Source organism: Moschus berezovskii, chromosome 13, assembly GCF_049115385.1.
Source record: "Moschus berezovskii isolate FMDL1 chromosome 13, NW_MosBer_1.0, whole genome shotgun sequence".
Lineage (NCBI taxonomy): Eukaryota > Metazoa > Chordata > Mammalia > Artiodactyla > Moschidae > Moschus > Moschus berezovskii.
This window is the reverse complement of record NC_142472.1, coordinates 50,306,347-50,325,955: the sequence shown is the minus strand read 5'-3', so window position 1 is coordinate 50,325,955 and position 19,609 is coordinate 50,306,347. Positions and strand designations below refer to the sequence as shown.

General features: G+C 34.0%; 1 protein-coding gene across 1 annotated transcript in view; it reads left to right on the top strand.

Annotated features, from left to right (window-relative positions):
- The window catches only part of PSPC1 (paraspeckle component 1), a 52,423-nt gene extending 33,738 nt beyond the window's left edge, over positions 1-18,685 (top strand). Inside the window, exons 7-9 of the mRNA XM_055426427.2 lie at positions 12,220-12,277; positions 15,708-15,877; positions 18,014-18,685. Coding sequence (XP_055282402.1) covers positions 12,220-12,277; positions 15,708-15,877; positions 18,014-18,199 — 414 coding nt within the window. The 3' untranslated portion in view covers positions 18,200-18,685. The remainder of the gene's footprint in view (positions 1-12,219; positions 12,278-15,707; positions 15,878-18,013) is intronic.
- The last annotated feature ends 924 nt before the right edge of the window (positions 18,686-19,609 follow it).

Here is a 19,609-nt window from a genome sequence, read left to right as displayed (position 1 = left end):
TAGATTTTTTTTCCCTTCTCTGTACAACTTTAAAAAGAGGTTTCTTTTAAAATTCTGTGTTGCCATGACGACACCTGTTTCCATCTGAACTTTTCTTGAATCTTGAGCTAGCCAATGCATTTTTCTTACGGAAATGTTTTTTTTTAAGCTAGACTCTGTCTTCAAGTAGGTTCTGCCTAAGACTCAGAACCGACTTGACAAACCAGTATGTTTTACTCATACAAATGTTCTCTTAAGCTATGTTCATGAAACTAGTATTTGCTTGGAAACCTGCCTTTCTTTAAGATTCATATCAATAGTTTTGTGGCCCAGGACAACTCGCCTTGTGCCAGTGTCATCCCAAAATGGATGTTTTGGTGAGGGGCCTGGTTCCAGTCTCTGAGTTTTGAGACATTTCCTTTCTTTAATTAACAGCCTGACTGAAGCGACTTAGCAGCAGCAGTAGCTATATAACATCCGGCTAAAGACTAATAAGGGGGGCCCTCTTTCTGCCCGCTTCTGATGTCTGTGTCAGAAGCTGTCTCTCTTTTATACTTTAATAAAACCTTATCACACAAACTCTCTGAGCAATCAACCTCGTCACTGGCCCCTCCTCTCCCCCGGAGGCCGAGAATCCCCGCGTCTTTCACTGCTCAGTTGGGGGAGGGAATCTATAAAAAATGCCCCATGTTAACCAAACTCATAAAGAATTTGTAATTTAAGATGTAATTTTATTAATTTGTATGTTTTTTTTTTCCAGTGTTTTTAGAAGGCCTATTGAGCAGAATGCCTCATATCCTAGAACCTTGATTCTTGGTTCTGAAGAATCCAGATTAGTGTCCTGAGTGTTCATTGGTAGTCATGTTTATAAGTCAGAGCAGAAGTTATGGGAAGAGCTGATACAGTGTCACAGCCACGTTGCTGATGTCTTGGAGTGGTCAAATCTCTTTTTTCAGTCAGTTGAGGCAAATCCTTTGACCTGGATTGCCACATTTGACCTTTTGTTTAATTTTATTCCACTCCCTTCCTGCTTCTTGTGTGGGTATTGTTTCTCTTTATCATTATCCCTTGATTTAATTATAACCTAACCCCCCCCCCCGCCCCAACAATGCCCCATTTTCCCTGTATAAAACTCAACAGAAATTCTAGCCAGTAATAAAGTTTCATTAATAGGTGCTGGCAGAGTCAACTGATCCCACTTGTCACTTAGTAATGAGTAGGTCCAAATACAGTTTCTTAAATGGCTTTTGAGTTTTTGAGAGAAGCTGCCAAAATTTGGTGGTTTTCCCATGGCTATCGCTTCTCTTTTTTTCAGTAAATTATTTAGTTCTAACAAGTGATTTGGTTGTATTGCAGTAGAAAATTGCATTATTTTGGAAGGGTTAAATATCTAACACATTTCGTACGATGACACTTTTCATCATCCTTTGGAAATACTGAAGAGTTATTTGGTGTAGGGTTTGGTGTCAGATTTAGGTGTGGGAAGGTCATTGCCAATTGCTGGTATGGAATCCCACTTCGGATGATTTGGACCTGATGGTGAAAATTAAAATGGGTAACAGCAGGTTTGTTTCAGTGGTCTTTCATAGGATGCACTAGTTGTGACCATTTTTGTTGTTAATATGGTTTCATTTATTTACTAAAATAATTTAATTGATTTATTACAGTGAGCCAAGAATTTTTCTGAATATTTGAGGATGGTACATAGACTTTATCATCAAATAAAAGCAAAGATAACATTTTATAATGTTAACTAACATAGACTCTAGGAGATGATCTTTAGAATTTTGATGATTTGTGTAATTTGGGTTGAAGATAATAATACCATTTTAACCAGCTCTTAAATCTTTGATCACATCTCAAAAGGATTTATTTATTTTATTTTTTTTATTTTTATTTTTTTAATTTATTTTAATAATATATAATTATTTGTAGGGAAAACTTTAAAGTTTTCATCCAAACTAGGACAAGTGAATATGAGTATTAGGTAAAATTTTCTCTCTTTTTTTCTTTTTTTAAAACGGCAGGTATAAAATAAGCTATCTTAGGCAAATCAGGTTGTGTTTGTGGTCACCCTTGTTCCCTTGTTATGATTATGAACAGCATTTTCCCCCCTCTGTTTTATCATTCATATTTTGAAGTCTTTTGAATGAATCCAGATGGAAGTAGTTTGATTCTTTACACACTTCATCAGAGAATACTGTTAGACTTAATTATCTCTGTGTCATATTAGATGACTTCTTTGATCTTACCTTCCATTATAGTCACGAAGAGGCTTATTTTCCACAGAAACTTCCATATCCCTTTTTCCCTCGTGGAGAATGTGTGTGCTCAGCACATATATAATCTCTGACTACTCACGCCAGCTGTGATCCTGGATCATTTTAAATATAATTTTTAGTACTTATATTGCCTTCTAATTATTTTCTGACATTTTTGTTCAGTAGTTGACCTCTCTGAGTTTTTCACGGTCAGACATTTTGTATTTGTTATATTGTAGTTACTTAAATGTAAACTGGTAGGGTTAAATAGTTGTCTTTCAGACTACAGCAAGCAACTCAATCACATGGTTTTGAGTGTTCTTTATGAGCCACCAAACCTCAGTATTTTTATTGAATACTAAAGTTGAATATGTTCATCATCAGTAGTTTTGAAACATAGGTGGCATTGAGACATAGCTGTTGATGTATTTTTGTAGTGTTCATAATGGTATCACATAGTGAAGAGTAAAATGACCATTTTTAGTGCTTAGTTTTCACACATATAACTTTTTAGTAGGTGCATTCCACTTGAATATCCCTTCAAGATTGTTAGACTTACAGGAAGACTGAAGATTTCCTTTAGTAAGGAAATTTTGTTCAGTTTTTCCTGTGTTTATAATAGTCCTGAGCTTTGTACAGGATATAGAAAGAAATCAAGCCTAGGGTCACATCTTTGAGGATTTTAGAGTATTTTAGGTACAGAGGACCTATGTGGAGTAGGTTAAGAGACACAGCTGAAAAAAGTTCTGAAAGTTTATAGAGAAAATTGCCTGCTTGAGAAAGAGTGTATAGTCTCTGAACTGTTGAGGGGCTATATTGGGTGTATTTTAAAAGCTAATGTGATTGATTTATTATTCCGCTGTGTTGTAGGTATATTTGAAATGGTAAGTTCTTCTCATCTTACTTGGTTCAGAATGGTAAGCACTTTAGCTAATGTTTACCTTTTTAAGAGGCTGGAGAAGAGAGCTTACTTATATTTGCCAATACAAGTGAACTAGAGTGAACACAGATTTTGAAATGTCCACTATGTGCAGTGTAAATAATAGGAATTTTGTTCAGTTATTAAGTAGCTTGAAATCATAACAAAACATTTTATGAAGACATAAAAACTTGTTACTTCTCCTTTGTGACTTCTTATAATATTTATAACCTCTTACAGGAGTTATCCTACGAGGTGACTATGTTAAAATTTTTTTTAAGGCCAATCAGTATTTTGTATATTCTGTACTTCGTATTGAAGCTTTGTTGTATCACCTGAAATGACAGAATTTTTTACCAGCTCAAACGAGATAAATGTGAATATCAGTATCCCTGTGTAATTACCAACTACTAGTGGTAGGGAGATCCAACCAGTCCATCCTAAAGGAGATCAGTCCTGGGTGTTCATTGGAAGGACTGACGCTGAAGCTGAAACTCCAGTACTTTGGCCACCTCATGTGAAGAGTTGACTCACTGGAAAAGACCCTGATGCTGGGAGGGATTGGGGGCAGGAGGAGAAGGGGACGACAGAGGATGAGATGGCTGGATGGCATCACCGACTCGATGGACATGAGTTTGGGTAAACTCCGGGAGTTGGTGATGGACAGGGAGGCCTGGTGTGCTGTGATTCATGGGGTCGCAAAGAGTTGGACACCACTGAGCAACTGAACTGAGTGGTAGGGAGCAGGAAGCTTGAGTTTGTAAGCGTGCTCTGCTGATGAAATGCACTTACTTCTGTTTAGAATTTCAAGTTCTTGAACGTATATGGGTAGGTTTGCCTAGTTTTCTTGTGATACCCTTCACTACATTGTGCAACCACATTTCAAATCCTGTCTTTTCTGGTTATAAATTTGTAGTGATTCTCAACATGTAACATCTTAATTTGGTGTGCTATTACTTTGCCCAAATCTTGCTTTTAAATAAAATTAAATGCTTGTATAGTAGTTTCTCTTATAATTGTAAATTTTAAGTAACTTCTTGAATTGTATTTAGGTATCATTTAAGTACTTTTAAATATTACTGCATATTGAATTTCTTGCTTTGCATTAACTACTTAAAACTAGTTTGTCAAGATTTCAGTCTTCTGGTAGACTACTAAGATAAGTTGTTATATATGTCTAGTATCACAAATAGAAAAAGGTATTCTCATCTATTAAATACATAATTCTTCATACATTGGAACACTTATGCCTTATTATTAGCTTTCTTCTGTTGGTGAGACCAACTTGAAATTGCTTCTCTTGCAGCTGATACTTGGTCTTCTGTTTCGTCTTTCATCCCTTGATCTGGCCAATCATGATAGTTGTTTTGATTTTGATATGGAAGTGTACTGGGTAAGAAGTTATAGGTAAAGAAATGCAAACCAATCACCAGTATTATATGTACATTGGTAAGATACAATTAAAAGTATTATGTCTGTGTTGTAGTTGATATCCAGATTGCCGATTTCTTTAAGCGTTTGGGATAAAATAAATTTGAGGAATAATTATATACCCATAATTAATTTCAGTTTTTTAAAGCAGCTTTTCAAATGGAATTTTCCATGACAGTTGAAGAGAGTGATCTTGAAAATGTCCTGTAGGTATACAGGTTAGAAATAAAATTCTCAGCTCAATAAAAATTTATTTAAAAATTGATTTGTTTAAAATATTTATTCCCTCTGTCTCTTGATGGGTATGGCTAGATTATATGTAGTTACGTTTAATTCATTTTCAATTAGAGAGCCATCGTACGTATTAACAAGTAGTAATTAAGTTTGCTACTTAGTCAGTTGAATTTGACAGTGACTTCCAAACATTATGTCTATGAAGTTACCTGAACCAGGCTTTAGAAATACACTGTTGAGTGAATGTAGTTTAAGAGTCACATGTGTTTAGGTTAATGAATACATTAAGCTAAGAATAAAACCCCCTACTTGTATTTGGGCTTCCTTCTGTTTCTGATTCAATATTTAACAAGTTCGTGACTAAAACTTGATGTAAGTTAAGATAAAATTTATTCAAAGAGAAACATTTTAAAGTTTTAAAAAAGTAAACTTTTATTTTTTACATAAAAATATGTTCTCTTCACTCCACATGCATACAGACTCCTTTCCCCACATGCCTACAGACTCCTCACTGTCAGATTCCCTCACATCATATCCCTGCAGCACACGGGGTGTACTTGTCACAGCAGGTGAACCTTCACTACCACATCCTCATCACCAAAAGTTCATAGTTTATATTCGTTGCTGCACATTCTCAGGTTTTGACAAATGTGTGATGACACATACCCACACAGAGTAATTAATTTCATTGCCCTGAAACATCCTCTGTGCTCCATCTAGTATTTCTCCCTCCCCATAGTTCCTGGCAACCACTGATTCCCTTCCTGTGTCCATATTTTTGCCTTTTTCAGAATGTCAAATAGTTGGAATCAAGAGTCTTATCATTTTGGCTTTTTAGTAGTACACATTTAAGTAGGTTCCTCCTCTGTTTTTTCATGGCTTGATAGCTCATTTCTTTTTAACATTGAATAATAATCCGTTACCCAGATGTACCACAGTTTATCCAGTCACCAAATGAAGGACATCTTGTTTGGCAGTTATGAATAATACTGTTTTAAGTATTTGTATGCAGGTTTTTGTGTGGACATAAGTTTTTGATACCTTTGGGTAAAAAGGAGTGTGGTTGCTGGATCGTATGGTAAGAGGAGGCTTAGTTTTGTTAAAAAAAGAAAAACCAAAAACCTGTTAAATTGTCTTCTAAAGTGGACATACTGTTTTGCATTCCCACCAGCAAAGAATGAGAATTCCTGTCTCCACGTCCTCACCTGCATTTCCTCTTGTCATTGTTTAGAATTTTGGACATTCTAATAGATGTGTTCTGATAACTGTTTCTTACTTTGTGGTTCCCTAATGAAGTGTGAATTAATGGTTCACTCTGGCAGTTATAAAACTGAGGAACATTTCCTCCATACTCATGGGTGTAGATACTTTGGAATGCATGCATTCAAATTGAACGGAAAACATACTGTATAGTTTATATTTTAATAGTTGTCTTATGTTACTTAAAATATTTTCCCTCCTCCCCATATAGCAGTGAATGATATGATGTCTTGGAAAATACTGTTTTTTATTACTTGAATTTAAAGTGTTAAGTCTTCCATGCCTTTCTTGGTTGGTTATGTTGGAAAGTTTGCATGCTGTTATTTTAGTTCTATTAATAGAAGCATTTCTTATTTCCCGTTTTAGTTTATTAGAAGATTGCTTTCTTGATGCACAACTTTTAATAACACTTTTTAAATGAGTGGATAATTTCTTGGCAAAGTGGCCTACCTTTTTTGTGATTTTATTTTTCTTTACACCTATTTAAAAAAAATATTTTACGTAATTGATTTTTGTTCCTTTCTTGTTTCTAAATATGTTATTCCCTAATATTTCCAGATGCTGATAGTTTGTCTTCTCTAATGAAAGTTTCACTCTCTTAACAGTCTAGTTATTCTTGTATGTAAACTTCTCTAGTGAAAAGATACATTTCCACGTGCTACAAGAATTTATTTTTAGGAAAAATTCTAGGAATATTTAATGATAGATTGAATATTGTTACTTGCCAGAACTTATACATTCCTCTAGAATTGTATTTCTTTTAGATTGAAGGTTTTATTTCAGGATTTTTAGCATTTTTTATTAAGACACGGAACTGAAACGGCACATCATGATCCTTAGATATTTCTTTAGAGACATACCCGAGTGAGAAACTCATGGATTAAAGGAGGAGGATTGTAGCTGTTGGGACTGTGTTCACGTAGACGAGGACATAGATTGATCATTGTGTTGGGTGAACATACCATATCATTGCTTGCAGAATGTTATTGCAGCTGATAATTATGTAAAGTCAGTTTTTGTTTACTGTTTCCTAAACCGTAGGCATTAGAAATACACATATTTTAGCATATTAAGTATTAAGGAAAAAAGTCAGTATTCTCCATAAAATAATGTCAAGTTCTACATTAAGGTATATTGGTTTAGTTAATTTACCTTAGTGCAAATTTCCTGCTACTTTATGTTTTCATGAGTAAATATTGACAGGAACTTAAAAGCAGTGGTCCTTAAGCTTTTTGGTTTCAAACCTTTTTTTAAAGCTATTAAAAATTATTGAGGACCCCAAAAAGGTTTTAATTACATCAATGCCGTATTAGAAATTTAAAGAGACATTTTTTAAAAAATGTGTTGTAGTGGAAAGAGGGGCCTTATTTTACAGTTTTTGTAAATTTCTCTAGTGGTCGACTTTGTGTAGTGGGAAGAGTGGAATTGTTTTACTCCTTTGTGAATTTCTTTAATTTTGGACTTTATAAGAAAATGGCTTGCTTCCCATATTTGCTTTTGCATTCCACCTATTGCATACTGCTCTTTTGGTCAAAGAACATGAGGATAAGTAAATGGAGACAAGAATATATATTTTAACCTTTTCAGATAATTGAAATATTCTTGTTTGATACTGCAGTGAAACTTGACAAGCAGTAGTTTCTTAAAAGTACTCTTTTGCATTAGAATCCATTGGTCTATCTTATCTTTGAGTGGATTGTTTTCCTATGCATGAGTTTGTAATGTACCAAACAAAAATAGTGATCCGTTGAGTTATACCACTATCTAAATGTTAATGTATTTTGTTATACAAAATTAAAATAATTCACATTTCTTAATAGTAACCACTCATAAGAAATTACACAAGTCAGTAATCTGCTTGTCTATCAAATGCTGTCTCAAGTAGTAGTAATCTTGCTCTAAGAAAATGTGTCTTACTCAGCTGCAGCCCAGTCACGGCAGTGGTTTTCTTGAAATACCCACCCTATTTCAGAATGCAGCAGAAATGCTTAATGTAGACATCTATTTTGTTGCATAGAATAACTAAAGACATGTACCTCAAGATAGAAAGTTCATAAAATTAATCCTTTTTACTGTTTCATCCAGGTGTTCATAGTTGAAATTATTTTTTAATATTAAAAAGTATCTTAATTTTTGGCCTTATACAAGAGTAAATACTGTTTGTCATGATTTGGAAATAAGACTGTACCACACAATGGCCAAAGAAGAATCATGCATTCTATGCCTTGTCTTTTGTCTGGTCACCTAGAAAGTTAATATCAGCTGTAATTGTTGTTGCTTGTCATCTCACATTTCTTTCATCCATATATTCGCCATAGTCTACTTTTCTTTCCACATAAATTCGACACCTCTTTTTCAAAAACTGATGTGCTGCGTCTCTGAAACTCGGTCAGAATTGTCTTTTGACTGATGTCATCCATTTGATAGGCTTCATTTGCCCTGATCACCACATCTCATTTGTTGCTAGAGAAAATACTGTGACTGAGTTTTTTCCCTTTCACCTGTCTTGTGACAGGGTTCTGACCTACTCAACCAGGTAACTGCACACAGTTCAGAGATGTTTTGTGAAACAAACTGATAGCTGTTTCAGACCAATGTTGTACCTGTACTGCAGGTCTTTAAGGACATTCCTTGTGGTCCAGGGATTAAGACTCCACGCTTGCATTGGTCTTGCATTGAGAAACTAAGATCCCGTATGCCTTGACTCAGCCACAACGAATGAAAATAAAATACAGGTCTTTGAAATGTGGCTTCTATTTTCTTTTCTTACAATGTAATCTTTAGTCTTTTCCACGTGCTCTGGCCCAGGCAGCCATGACTGAAGTTATTTAACTGCAATTGTAATGTGAAGAGTACAGTGATTGATTGCTAGTAAAAATTGAGTGCAGGTGCCTTGCATTTTACTCTTAACACTAGGATTTTTGCCCATCATTGCTCTTGCACCATGCCCTAGAGTATCTCAGTGGAAAGCCCAGATAGAACAATGTTAGAACTGTGTTCTGATGAAGTAGCTTTGAGGTCGTGCACATCTTGGGTGCGTCTTGGGAGATCTTCTCACTCCATGAACCACATCTTGAGAACTTGGTGTTGATGAATTGTTGCTTTGATACAATGTGGCTCTGGGATCAGTTGTACTTTTCTTTTGATTTTGGTCAACTGTGTATTTAAGCATGTTTCACTAACAAGTTTTCAAAAATACATATAATTGAAAGGAATACCTTCTTAATAGTATGGTAAAAACATATTAAAAACCATTGCCTTTTGTTAGTCCTTAATGAGATTCTTGAAGAATGAAGGTGCCTTGTGAAGAAAATAATTCCATGAACTCTATTTGGGCAGATTTTTATAGGTTAGCTCAACCACTTTGCTACATGTATGACCCTGCATAAGTTATTGAACAATGCTGGGCCTCAGGTTTATCATCTCTAAAATAGGATAACATTTGACCTTACTTCATAGGGTTGCTGTGAGGATTTGTTGAATTAATTAAAACTGTCATCTTGGCTTTCTCCTTTTATATAGTGCTGCAGTCTTTTGAGATTTTGTTTACATATAAGTTGTTGCCTGTTAATCCACAATAATTTTAGTTAAGTAATAAAGTGTCATTAGAATTTGTATTATAAAAATATCACATAGTATGTATCGGTTCCAGTTTAAAATAGAAGGATTTGCAGGAGCGGTGAGGGTCTTATGTATCGTTTTTGGGTGGGTACATAGTTACAGTGAACTTCAAGTGATTTCTCCTTATTGATATTCAATATATCAAGTTATGAGAAGGACTGTCTTAATTTCTTTTGATAACACTACCCTTAAATATTATCTCTGCCTCTTGCGTTTTACTGGAAGTATGTAGCAATGGGTTTATAGAAAGTTATAATAACCTTAAAATATGACTAGGGAGCTAAACATTTTGCTTTTTCTAAATTAGTTAAAAATTGATCTGTCATCTGTATTATCTCTTTTCTTAATCTTGTGATTATAGCTATGTAAAATAGTACTCAGTAATTTTCTTTAGGGAAATAATAACAAATTATGCATTTTTAGTGTAAATTGGTGTAATAGCATGAATTGTTACTGTAATCCAATCACCTGCTATCTTAGAATGTTATGAGATTCTCATTGTCTCATTTAAAGATATTTTAGAACTGAAACTAGTTTATAACAGAGCATCAAAAGGGGACTGTCTCAGCCACTGTTGAATAGTTGACTTAAAACCATAGATCTCTTCAGTATGTTAATACGCTTTCTGCAAAACTGTTAATGAAGGAAATAGACTAATACGTTTTTTTTAAAAGTACTTTATGAATGATAAAGCTAAGCACTATTATTTCAGAAGGTGACAAGTAATGCTGAAATCATAAAGAGGTTTAAACAGTAAAAAATATTCTCTGTTGCCCCACCATGAATTGCAGGCATTGAGTATGGGTGCTAGAATATATAGGGGGATTTGAAAATTGAAGTCTCAAACAGCGAGACTAATAATTACTCTCTGTCAGTGATTAGCTATTGCCTACCTAGCCTTTCATAGTTAAGGCAAGTCAAAAGTAAAAACATAAGTTAAACCTTTGTTCCCTCCAACATGTTGGGACCATAAAATCCATGTATTTTACTTTGGTACTGGAGAAGTATCTCCTGTAAATAATAACTTTTAAAATTTTGGGTTTGCTGAAAGAGTCCACACGTTATCAGTAGGCTCTACTGCTGAGGAAATAAGAGCTTAGCATAATTTATTGATAATAGTGTGAAGTGTGATTATAAAATAGTATTTTCCCTATAATTTCAGAATTACATGACTTCATTGGTAATAAGTTTTATAAAATAGCTTTCTTGCTGGTCAGTAATACTACCTGTTAATAGTCAAATGTTTTATGATGAAACAAATTTATTTTTTGGAAAGTTAAACGTTAACTTTGAGAAAGCTTTGGTATTCAGATTTTCTGGGCAATGAGAAACATTTCTTCATGGAGCTGTTACGTAAGTGGTGTTTTTCTTGTGTCATAGCTTCCTTATGGGTTAGCTTTACGGGCACCTCCATTAGGTTAGATGGGCAGTTGACTTGCTGCTTAGTGGTGTTTCTCCATTATAGGCTTTTTATTTCCTTCATTTCTAGCTTTATAGGTACTTTATTCACTAGTATTTTAAAACCAACCTGTTGTAATAAAACTTGCTTTTGAAAGTAGAAAAATTATGCTTTCTTTAGATTTAGACATCACTTGGAATTTTTTTATGATTGCTACTTGTAACACTTGTCTGGTATTGAAAAAGATCATTAAATAATAGTGTAAATTTCATTTACAATATGTTGGGTAATTTCACCTAGAGATTTCACTGAAGTTAAGTTCTATGTAACTGTTGGTAAATGATTTTTTAGGAAATAGTTTTTGTACTGAAACTTAAAGTGTTTTGTACATTTGTGTGGGGTTTTATGTCATAGGTAACCGCAAGTGCATTTTGTTTCAGAACTTGATGACTGTGTGATAACACTTTTTTTCAGTTTCTAAAAATATTCTTATTCAGATAAAGGAAGCAATATTATGTTGAACTTTCAATAATTGCTTGTATGTAACGGAGGCTTTATGGTATATCTGAAAACCCTGGTGAAATAATGCCAGAGCATTTGAAGAAAAATGCAAAGGTGAATTATAATATTGCAAAAATGAAAATTGTCTTTAACCTTATTTTTGGGTTAGTGCCCCACAGCTGTGTTGTGTGTTTGAATACATTTGAATGTGGAAGCGGTAATGGTCATTTCTGTTTTAAGACTTTAGAGACCTAGGTGGGAGAAATAATTGGTCTTCTTGGTTATTACTAGATTTTTCTTCTTCTAGAATCTAGGCGTGTGTCTATGATCTCTTGGAAGAATAACATTAAAAATGTCATGTAATAGATTTCATGTATTACTCACTGCTAATATATAGAAGTATAAATTGTATGCCCTAAGCATTTGTAATATGTTTAATTAAGGCTGTGAGAGTGAAGTTTCTTTTCAGTGTTCTTATTAAGTAAATGATGTTGGAAATTTAAAATTTTAATGGAACGTTATGTCCCAATTTATCTTTTTCTTTTTAATTTTAGATGGGAAATGTTAAGTCCTAATATCGATAGGTTGACTGTGACAACTATGTTTACTTACAGAGAGAACAGGAAATGAGAATGGGTGATATGGGTCCCCGTGGAGCAATAAACATGGGAGGTAGGGATTTGAAGCACAGGCTTCTGTCACTTACTTATCATTTTTCAGGGAACTATACATGCTATTTTTTGGTATGTCAGTAACAAAAATTTGAAACCAACATTTGTACGTGGTGTAATTTCCTACATTTATTAAACTGAGAAAAACAGTATATTTAAAATACATGCTAGGAGGAACAATTTTGTTTATTTGAAGGCTAAACGATGTACTATGTTTTAATAGATGCAACGAAAGAAACCTGTAAACAGGTTTTGATTAACAACCTGAAACTTGTAGTCATCACATGGTATAATATAGCTATGTTGTTCTTTTAAAAATCAAACTTCATGCCCTGCAATTGGCTTTTTGGTGTTGGAATTTTGCTAGCTTCTGAGTTATAGTGTCTTTAAACTTTTTGAGAGTATTTGATACGTTTCTATTTTAACATAACGTTTTGCGTAACTTTGAAGCTATTCATTTTACTGGGTGTTTAACTTATTTTGCCCTAGCCCACAGTATCTTGCACAGAAATGCACTGTTTGGAGACATGTGTGACTTATCAAGTAAATGAGATATGTCTCATATTTACATATTTAAGCTCATGTATATCTTTAGAATTGATGTGAAGTTTTTAAGAAAATATTCATAGTAGCACTTTAATATTGATTGCTTGTCTACCCAGGTGGTCAGGGGAGCAATACCAAGTAGATAAGCTAAGAGAAACATAAGTGGGATGTTTTCATAAGTTTTATTAAATTTTAACTGTCATACCTTTGAGATTTAGATAAATAATTAAATTTTATATGTTAGTTTCACATTGTCCCACAGAAGCTGAGGTTAAATCTACATAAGTCAAATGTACATACTGTTTCAAGGATTACATCACCTTAACACTCCAGTGCGTCAAGTGCACTCCCAGTGAGGAGATCCACATTGCACTTAGAATGTATGCACGGTGTGTGGAATAAGAAATCTGAAAGCATCTAATGTGTAGGTTGAGCATTTTCCATGACCGACCACTTCCCACTGTGCCAGTTTATTGCCATTGGCCAATTAGCTAATCTAAATCATTTAATACAACTGCTGTTTACTTTTGTCACTTTTCTTATCTGCAAAAAAGTAGTTATTGACTATCTCTGAGATGCAAAGGAAGCACAAAACATGGCCCTTAACTCAAAGAACTTAATTGTGTAGTACAATTGTAGTACAGTGGTACATGAAAAAAATCAGAGAACCAAGAGTACATGAGAAGTTTTAAATCAGGTAGTACAGTTGAGGGTATAGTGAGGTACAAGTAGTTGAGTGTTTATATCATTTTCAGAGTGAATTGTGGGCTGGTGTATAATATAATCCAGGTGGATTTAAGGTTGTTTGAAATGCCATTTACAGGTAGTTTGAAATGCCATTATAATTGTTAGATTGTCATTAACATCAGAACCAAACTTGAAATATTTCTGATGTTTTAGGGACCATGAAAACAGTCTGACTTGATGAACAACTTTATTAGAAGAAATAGGAGAATATGCCTTTAGATTTCTTAGTTAGGAATTTAAGAGATTTAAAAGTTTTGATGGCATTTTATTCACTAAAGAACCATGTTTGAACACTTAATTAGCTCCCCTAACATCCACTCCATTTAATTTTCTCCTCTTTACATTTTATTCAAAGTGAGAGTTTATCCTCAAATTGAGAGTTATGACTTTTAAGTCCTTATCATGCAGTTGAATGTCACTGTTCAGTTGGTAAATTGTCATATTTTCTCAAGTTACATAGATGAAATGTGACAGTAGGTTTTCTGGTGTGTTACCATGTACTCCACGTGGAACACAGTTTATAAAATTGCTTTTCAGGGGACCAGATAATTCTGACATTCCTTATTAGATCTTTACATTTGGTCTAATTACAGCCATCTGGTAGAAGAACATAATTACTAAAAATAAGAGTACTTCAACTATTGATACTTGAAAATATTTTTCTTTTATTATACCTATACTTGTGTAGTTATATTGTATCTTACAAGTTAAGTGTGATGATTATGTTTTATTAAAAGAAGAAAAAAAACCCAAAACAACCCTAATCCTTGATCTGTTCCTTTTGGGGAAAGTTGAGGTAGGATTCCTCCTGGATCATGCCTCTGCCCTTAATCATTTTGCTTGTGGGAGAAGTTGTAGAAGTCTAGTAAAAATTATTTGTAGCTATCCTAAGGGAATAGAAACATTGTTGGATAGTTCAAGTGTAGATTTACTAGTGAGAACTTCTTGGGATTAAGGAACTACTTCCTTTCCAGGAAGTGGCTGGGGTCTGGGGATTGGGTTCAGAAGGAGCCACAGAGTATGTTGCCAGGGACGACAGGAAGTCAGACTTCCTCCCTCAGCTGCTCCTGGACTTGGCCTTGTGCAAAGTTGAACTTCATTGGATACTGAATTGTGAATTTGAATGACAGCTTCCACTCCTATTATAATGTTGTTTTTGAGAAATTGAGTTTTGAATGTCATGAAATTAACTAGATAATACTAGAAGAAAATTCAGTCTTTGTCATGAATTTTTAATGATAAACAAGTATAGTTTAAAAGCTCGAAGCCATTATAAATGTTACATTACAGCTTAAACATTGTAGTTAACATGAGGCAGGTGGATGGATGTCTTGATGAAAAAAAAATTTGAGGTATCCGATTGTTCTCATTTCCAGAATTTCAGTATGTCAAAAAAATTCAGATAGCTGTACCAATATTTTATCTGTATTTGGTTGCATTTGCTTTTAGAAATAAGTTTTGTCATGATGAATCATTTCAATTTTTTAGTTTGTTTCTAATGCATATTTGTATATAAAGTTAACAAAGAGTACCTCCTTTAATTTTGGGAGATGTTCAGTAACTATGTAAAAGTCAATTTGTTTACAGTCAACTTTATATATATATGTGTGTGTGTGTATATATATATAATGTACAAACACACACCCACACTATATATACATAAACACATGCACACACATATCTATATAGGAGGATGTGGTTTCTCCCATCACAATTTAATATAGTTTACATGCTAGTTTTTTTAGTCATGACTATAAGAAAATTAAGTGGTTTTGTAAGTGCTAATCTTTTGCCGTTAATTTAAACTGGCAGAGAGTTGTCATACTTTCTTCATTCGTAAGGGAGTATTATTAGGTTAAAAAGCAGACTGCAGCAAATAAGACTGATGTTTTAAAGAAAACTTTTCAAGCTTTGATAGTCTCAGACATAAAATAATTGATAGTTTTCTCATTTGTTATATGTACATTTGTTTAGCAAATGTAATGCTCTATCAGAGTTAATAATTGAGTGTCCCATTCTTAAGGAAGTAAAATGATTTTGATAATATTCTTGTTATATAGGTTGCCTAAGTATTGTTAAATTTTAAATGTTTACTCAACTAAGATAGGACAGCTCTAAGTATAGATTGTTTTGCGTAGATGCGTTTAGCCCAGCACCTGCTGGTAACCAAGGTCCTCCTGCAATGATGGGTATGAATATGAACAACAGAGGAACTATTCCTGGCCCACCAATGGGTCCTGGTCCTGCCATGGGGCCAGAAGGAGCTGCAAATATGGGAACTCCAATGATGCCAGATAATGGAGCAGTGGTAATGTATCATGCACATTATTGTGATTATATCAGTAGTATTTACTTCTGCCCCAAAGGTAACTTCACACTTAACATAATTTGGCATCACTTGTTTTGTCAATAAAGATCAATGTCCAATGAAGAAAAGGTAATATTATGAACTTAGATATTGATTTATGAGAGGCAATTTTTTGTTATCTCAAGAGTTAGGATTATGATCCACGGCATGCTTTTGTATATGAGCGTATAGCAGATGTGTATGTTAATTACAGTCATTTTACAGTGATTTTCATTTGTATACACCTCTTACCAGCATTCAGTGTACATTCTAGTATTTTGTGATTGTGTTCTTTTCCTCTGAATTCCTTACCTTTGGTGAGGTACGAAGCCCCAATATGTATGAAAACACAGTTTTCTTTTTTTTTTTTTTAAATCACTTATGAGTAATTTCAGAGAATTTAACTGAAAATTTACATTAAAGTTTTAAAGGATATTTTAAACTTATATTGATATTGCATTCTCACTAAATAGTAATTTCAGTTACATTTATTACTAAATTTAGGCAATTTTATATCTTGGTTTGAGAGTGTGAAGATATCTTTGTCTGGGTTACATGTTATAAAAACGTTTTTCAGTTGTGCTTCGTATTTTAAGTATCAATGACAAGACTGATACCATTTTTCTTTTCCCTTAAAGTCTGTCACTATTTAAATGAGACTATATTGGTAAAACATTTTATTTGGTTTTTGTTAATGGTTGTCCTAACTAACATTAAGAAAGGGGAAATTAGTTGACTGTATATTTGGAAAAGGAAGCTCGGTTTTGGAATAAAAGGTACCATTGCTGCTGAGAAAGAGAAGGTGTTGCTGTTAAACAGACCTGCCATCAGCCCTAAACCCTCCTGATCTCAGAGATGCAGGCAGTGAATGTGGGTCTTAGAACTGATGGATGCAGTATTCTATTATAAACTTTATTTACTTTAAATATAGTCCTTTAAGAATTTGGACAGACTGGGTATGCTAACAGGTTTTTTAAATGAGTATTCAGATAAGGAGGCAGTAACATAATACTGTGATCGGATCAGGTGTTACATACTGATCAATTTACTTGTGTCCCTCAGTGGAGGCTTATTTCATAGTCAAGTGTCTGAGAGCTAGTAAAAACTTGTAAAAATACTTTGGTTAAAGTTTTGTGTGGCGTGTAATCAGCAGCGACTTAGTAAAAGTAACTGGTCTGCTTTTTCCTACCTCACACAGAAATGGTAACATTTATTTAAATATCCCCCTTAGTCTTTTTCACAGTGGTATTTTACTACTGCTTATAGGGAGTTCTGTTCAGCCTTTGAGATTACGAAATGTAGTTATTACTGTGAAGTTTTTCAGAATACGTAATTCGTGTTTAATTCTGCCTTTTGTTGACTTCTAAAAACTATTTTCCCAGTAATAGTCTTTGCAGAAAAGCACCTTGAAAGTTTACGTACTGAAATTATAACTGTGTTTATATGTACTTTCTATGTTAAATGCATTACTATTGAAAATTTTACAATATTTACTGTGTTGGCCAAAAAATTGGTTGGAGTTTTTCCATAAGATGGCACAGAAAAACCTGAATGAACTTTTTTGGCCAACCCAGTACTTTTTCAAACAGTGTGATGCTGCTCCCCAGTTCTGTCTCTGATTTTTAAAACACAGTACGTTTATTAACCGAACTGTTACATGCAATATAAACTTTAATGAAAGAGAGGGAGTTCCCTGGCAGTCTGTGTTTAGGACTGTGTGGTTTCACTAAGGTCCCACAAGCCACATATGGCATGGCCAAGTGAAAAATAAATAAAAATAAAAAGAGAGATCAGAATTGTAAAATAATAACTAAGTTTAAGATGGCATTCACTTTGTAAAATCAGTTCTTTTTTCATGAAATTGGGGCATAGCATTAGCAAAATGTAACTCTTCATTCAGATGCTTCTTTTATTTTTTATTTTTAAAACATAGTAACTAATTAAATTGCTCCTTTCTTCCTTCTATGTGTGATCCTGATTCTGCTGGACTTTCTGCTGAACTTCATGACACCACCACTTGGGATTGTGCCAATTTTTCTTGTCACTTATATTTGGCGTGTTCCAAATGGACTTCACATTTGTTATGTGGTATTGTAGCACAATGATAGATTTCCGCAAGGACCACCGTCTCAGATGGGATCACCTATGGGTAGTAGAACAGGTTCTGAAACCCCTCAAGCACCGATGAGTGGCGTAGGTCCTGTTAGTGGTGGTCCTGGTGGTTTTGGTAGAGGGAGCCAAGGGGCCAACTTTGAAGGCCCTAACAAGCGTCGTAGATACTAAACAGTCTTTCGTTCGTGACTGTTTAGAGGAGAAAAATAACTTTTACCTGTTACCTAGAAGAAAAGTTTTATTGTTATTGTATGTAGACTTAAATTTTTTTTTTAAATACTTGAAGTTTTTGTATTTTTCTTTATTCATAAGCTTTGTAGATTAGAATGGTAATGATGATACTCATCATTGTGAATGTTCAAATGTGTTTGTGACTTTAGCTAAATATAAGTATGCCACAGTACTGTGAATTCTGTGTAGTTAATCTCAATAAAGAAATCATCTTGGATAATTTTAAACTGTTATTAGTGGTATTCTCTTAAGACAGTTTTATTAAACTTTGCTGTAACGGTAATACTTTGATTGCTTTAACTTACCCCAGCCATTTACAAATGACAATGATTTTCTGCTTTTTAGTTTGTGCAGGTTGCCCTGATGATAGAAGCTTATTGAAAACTGATGTCAGCAAGGGCCAGACAGAGTAGAAAGCGGGGGAGGGTGGGTGTGGGGATTACACCTGTATGCACCATTGATGTCCTGTGAAATCAGAGCTGCTGTCTACATTTCATACAGATTCTGAATATTCAAATATTCTGAGGAGGAATATTAAGGATATCTTTGTCTTGTGCTGAGTTTTCCAAATAAATCTTTTGAATCTTGAAAAAAAAATGTTTGAAGGCAAATCTCTTTTGCTTATAAAATATCTATTTTTAATCTTATCAGCTGTTATTTATTTGGTGTCAATATCTAGATCTTACTCTTTAAATTTTCTTTAAAATCAAACAATAAATAGCGTTAGCTAGGATGTTAGTTGGGAATTTGCTGTGGTATTTAAAAGAAATTGGGCATTTCTTGAGCATGTTTGTTTCCAGAAATGTTCAAGCTAGGCTGACTCTGCAGGGCTGTGAATGTTCAGGAGTCTCTGCAGTTGGACAGGCGAGGTGTGCTTGTCTCCTAGAAATATGGTTCATGTGGTGAGTGTTAAGGCAATCAGATTAGATCTCTTTCCTATCAATTATGTTTTGAAGATTGATTTTCAGTAGTATGGAGAAACATCACATTAGGATTATTATTCCAAAACAGAGTTCTCATTATATTTAAAATTTTGTATGTTTACCATGTTTAATTTAAAATTTGAGGAATCATGTATTTAAGCCACAAATCTAAGGCGTCAGGCATTGGTTGTAGCACAGTTACTTCTCACATAACATTTCAGTGTGTTACTATACCATGCTTTTAGCATTTTTCGAAGAATAATGTGCTTTAAAAAAGTGAGCAGTATGTAAATATTACCCAGGCATGGTTTCTGGTTTTGCTGGAAGGCATCCTTTGAAAGAAGTTTGGTTACTTAAGATTGCATAAAAGCAATTGAGTATTAGGCATGCTTGAGATGCATGCTTTTGTATCAAATTTTTCTTATGT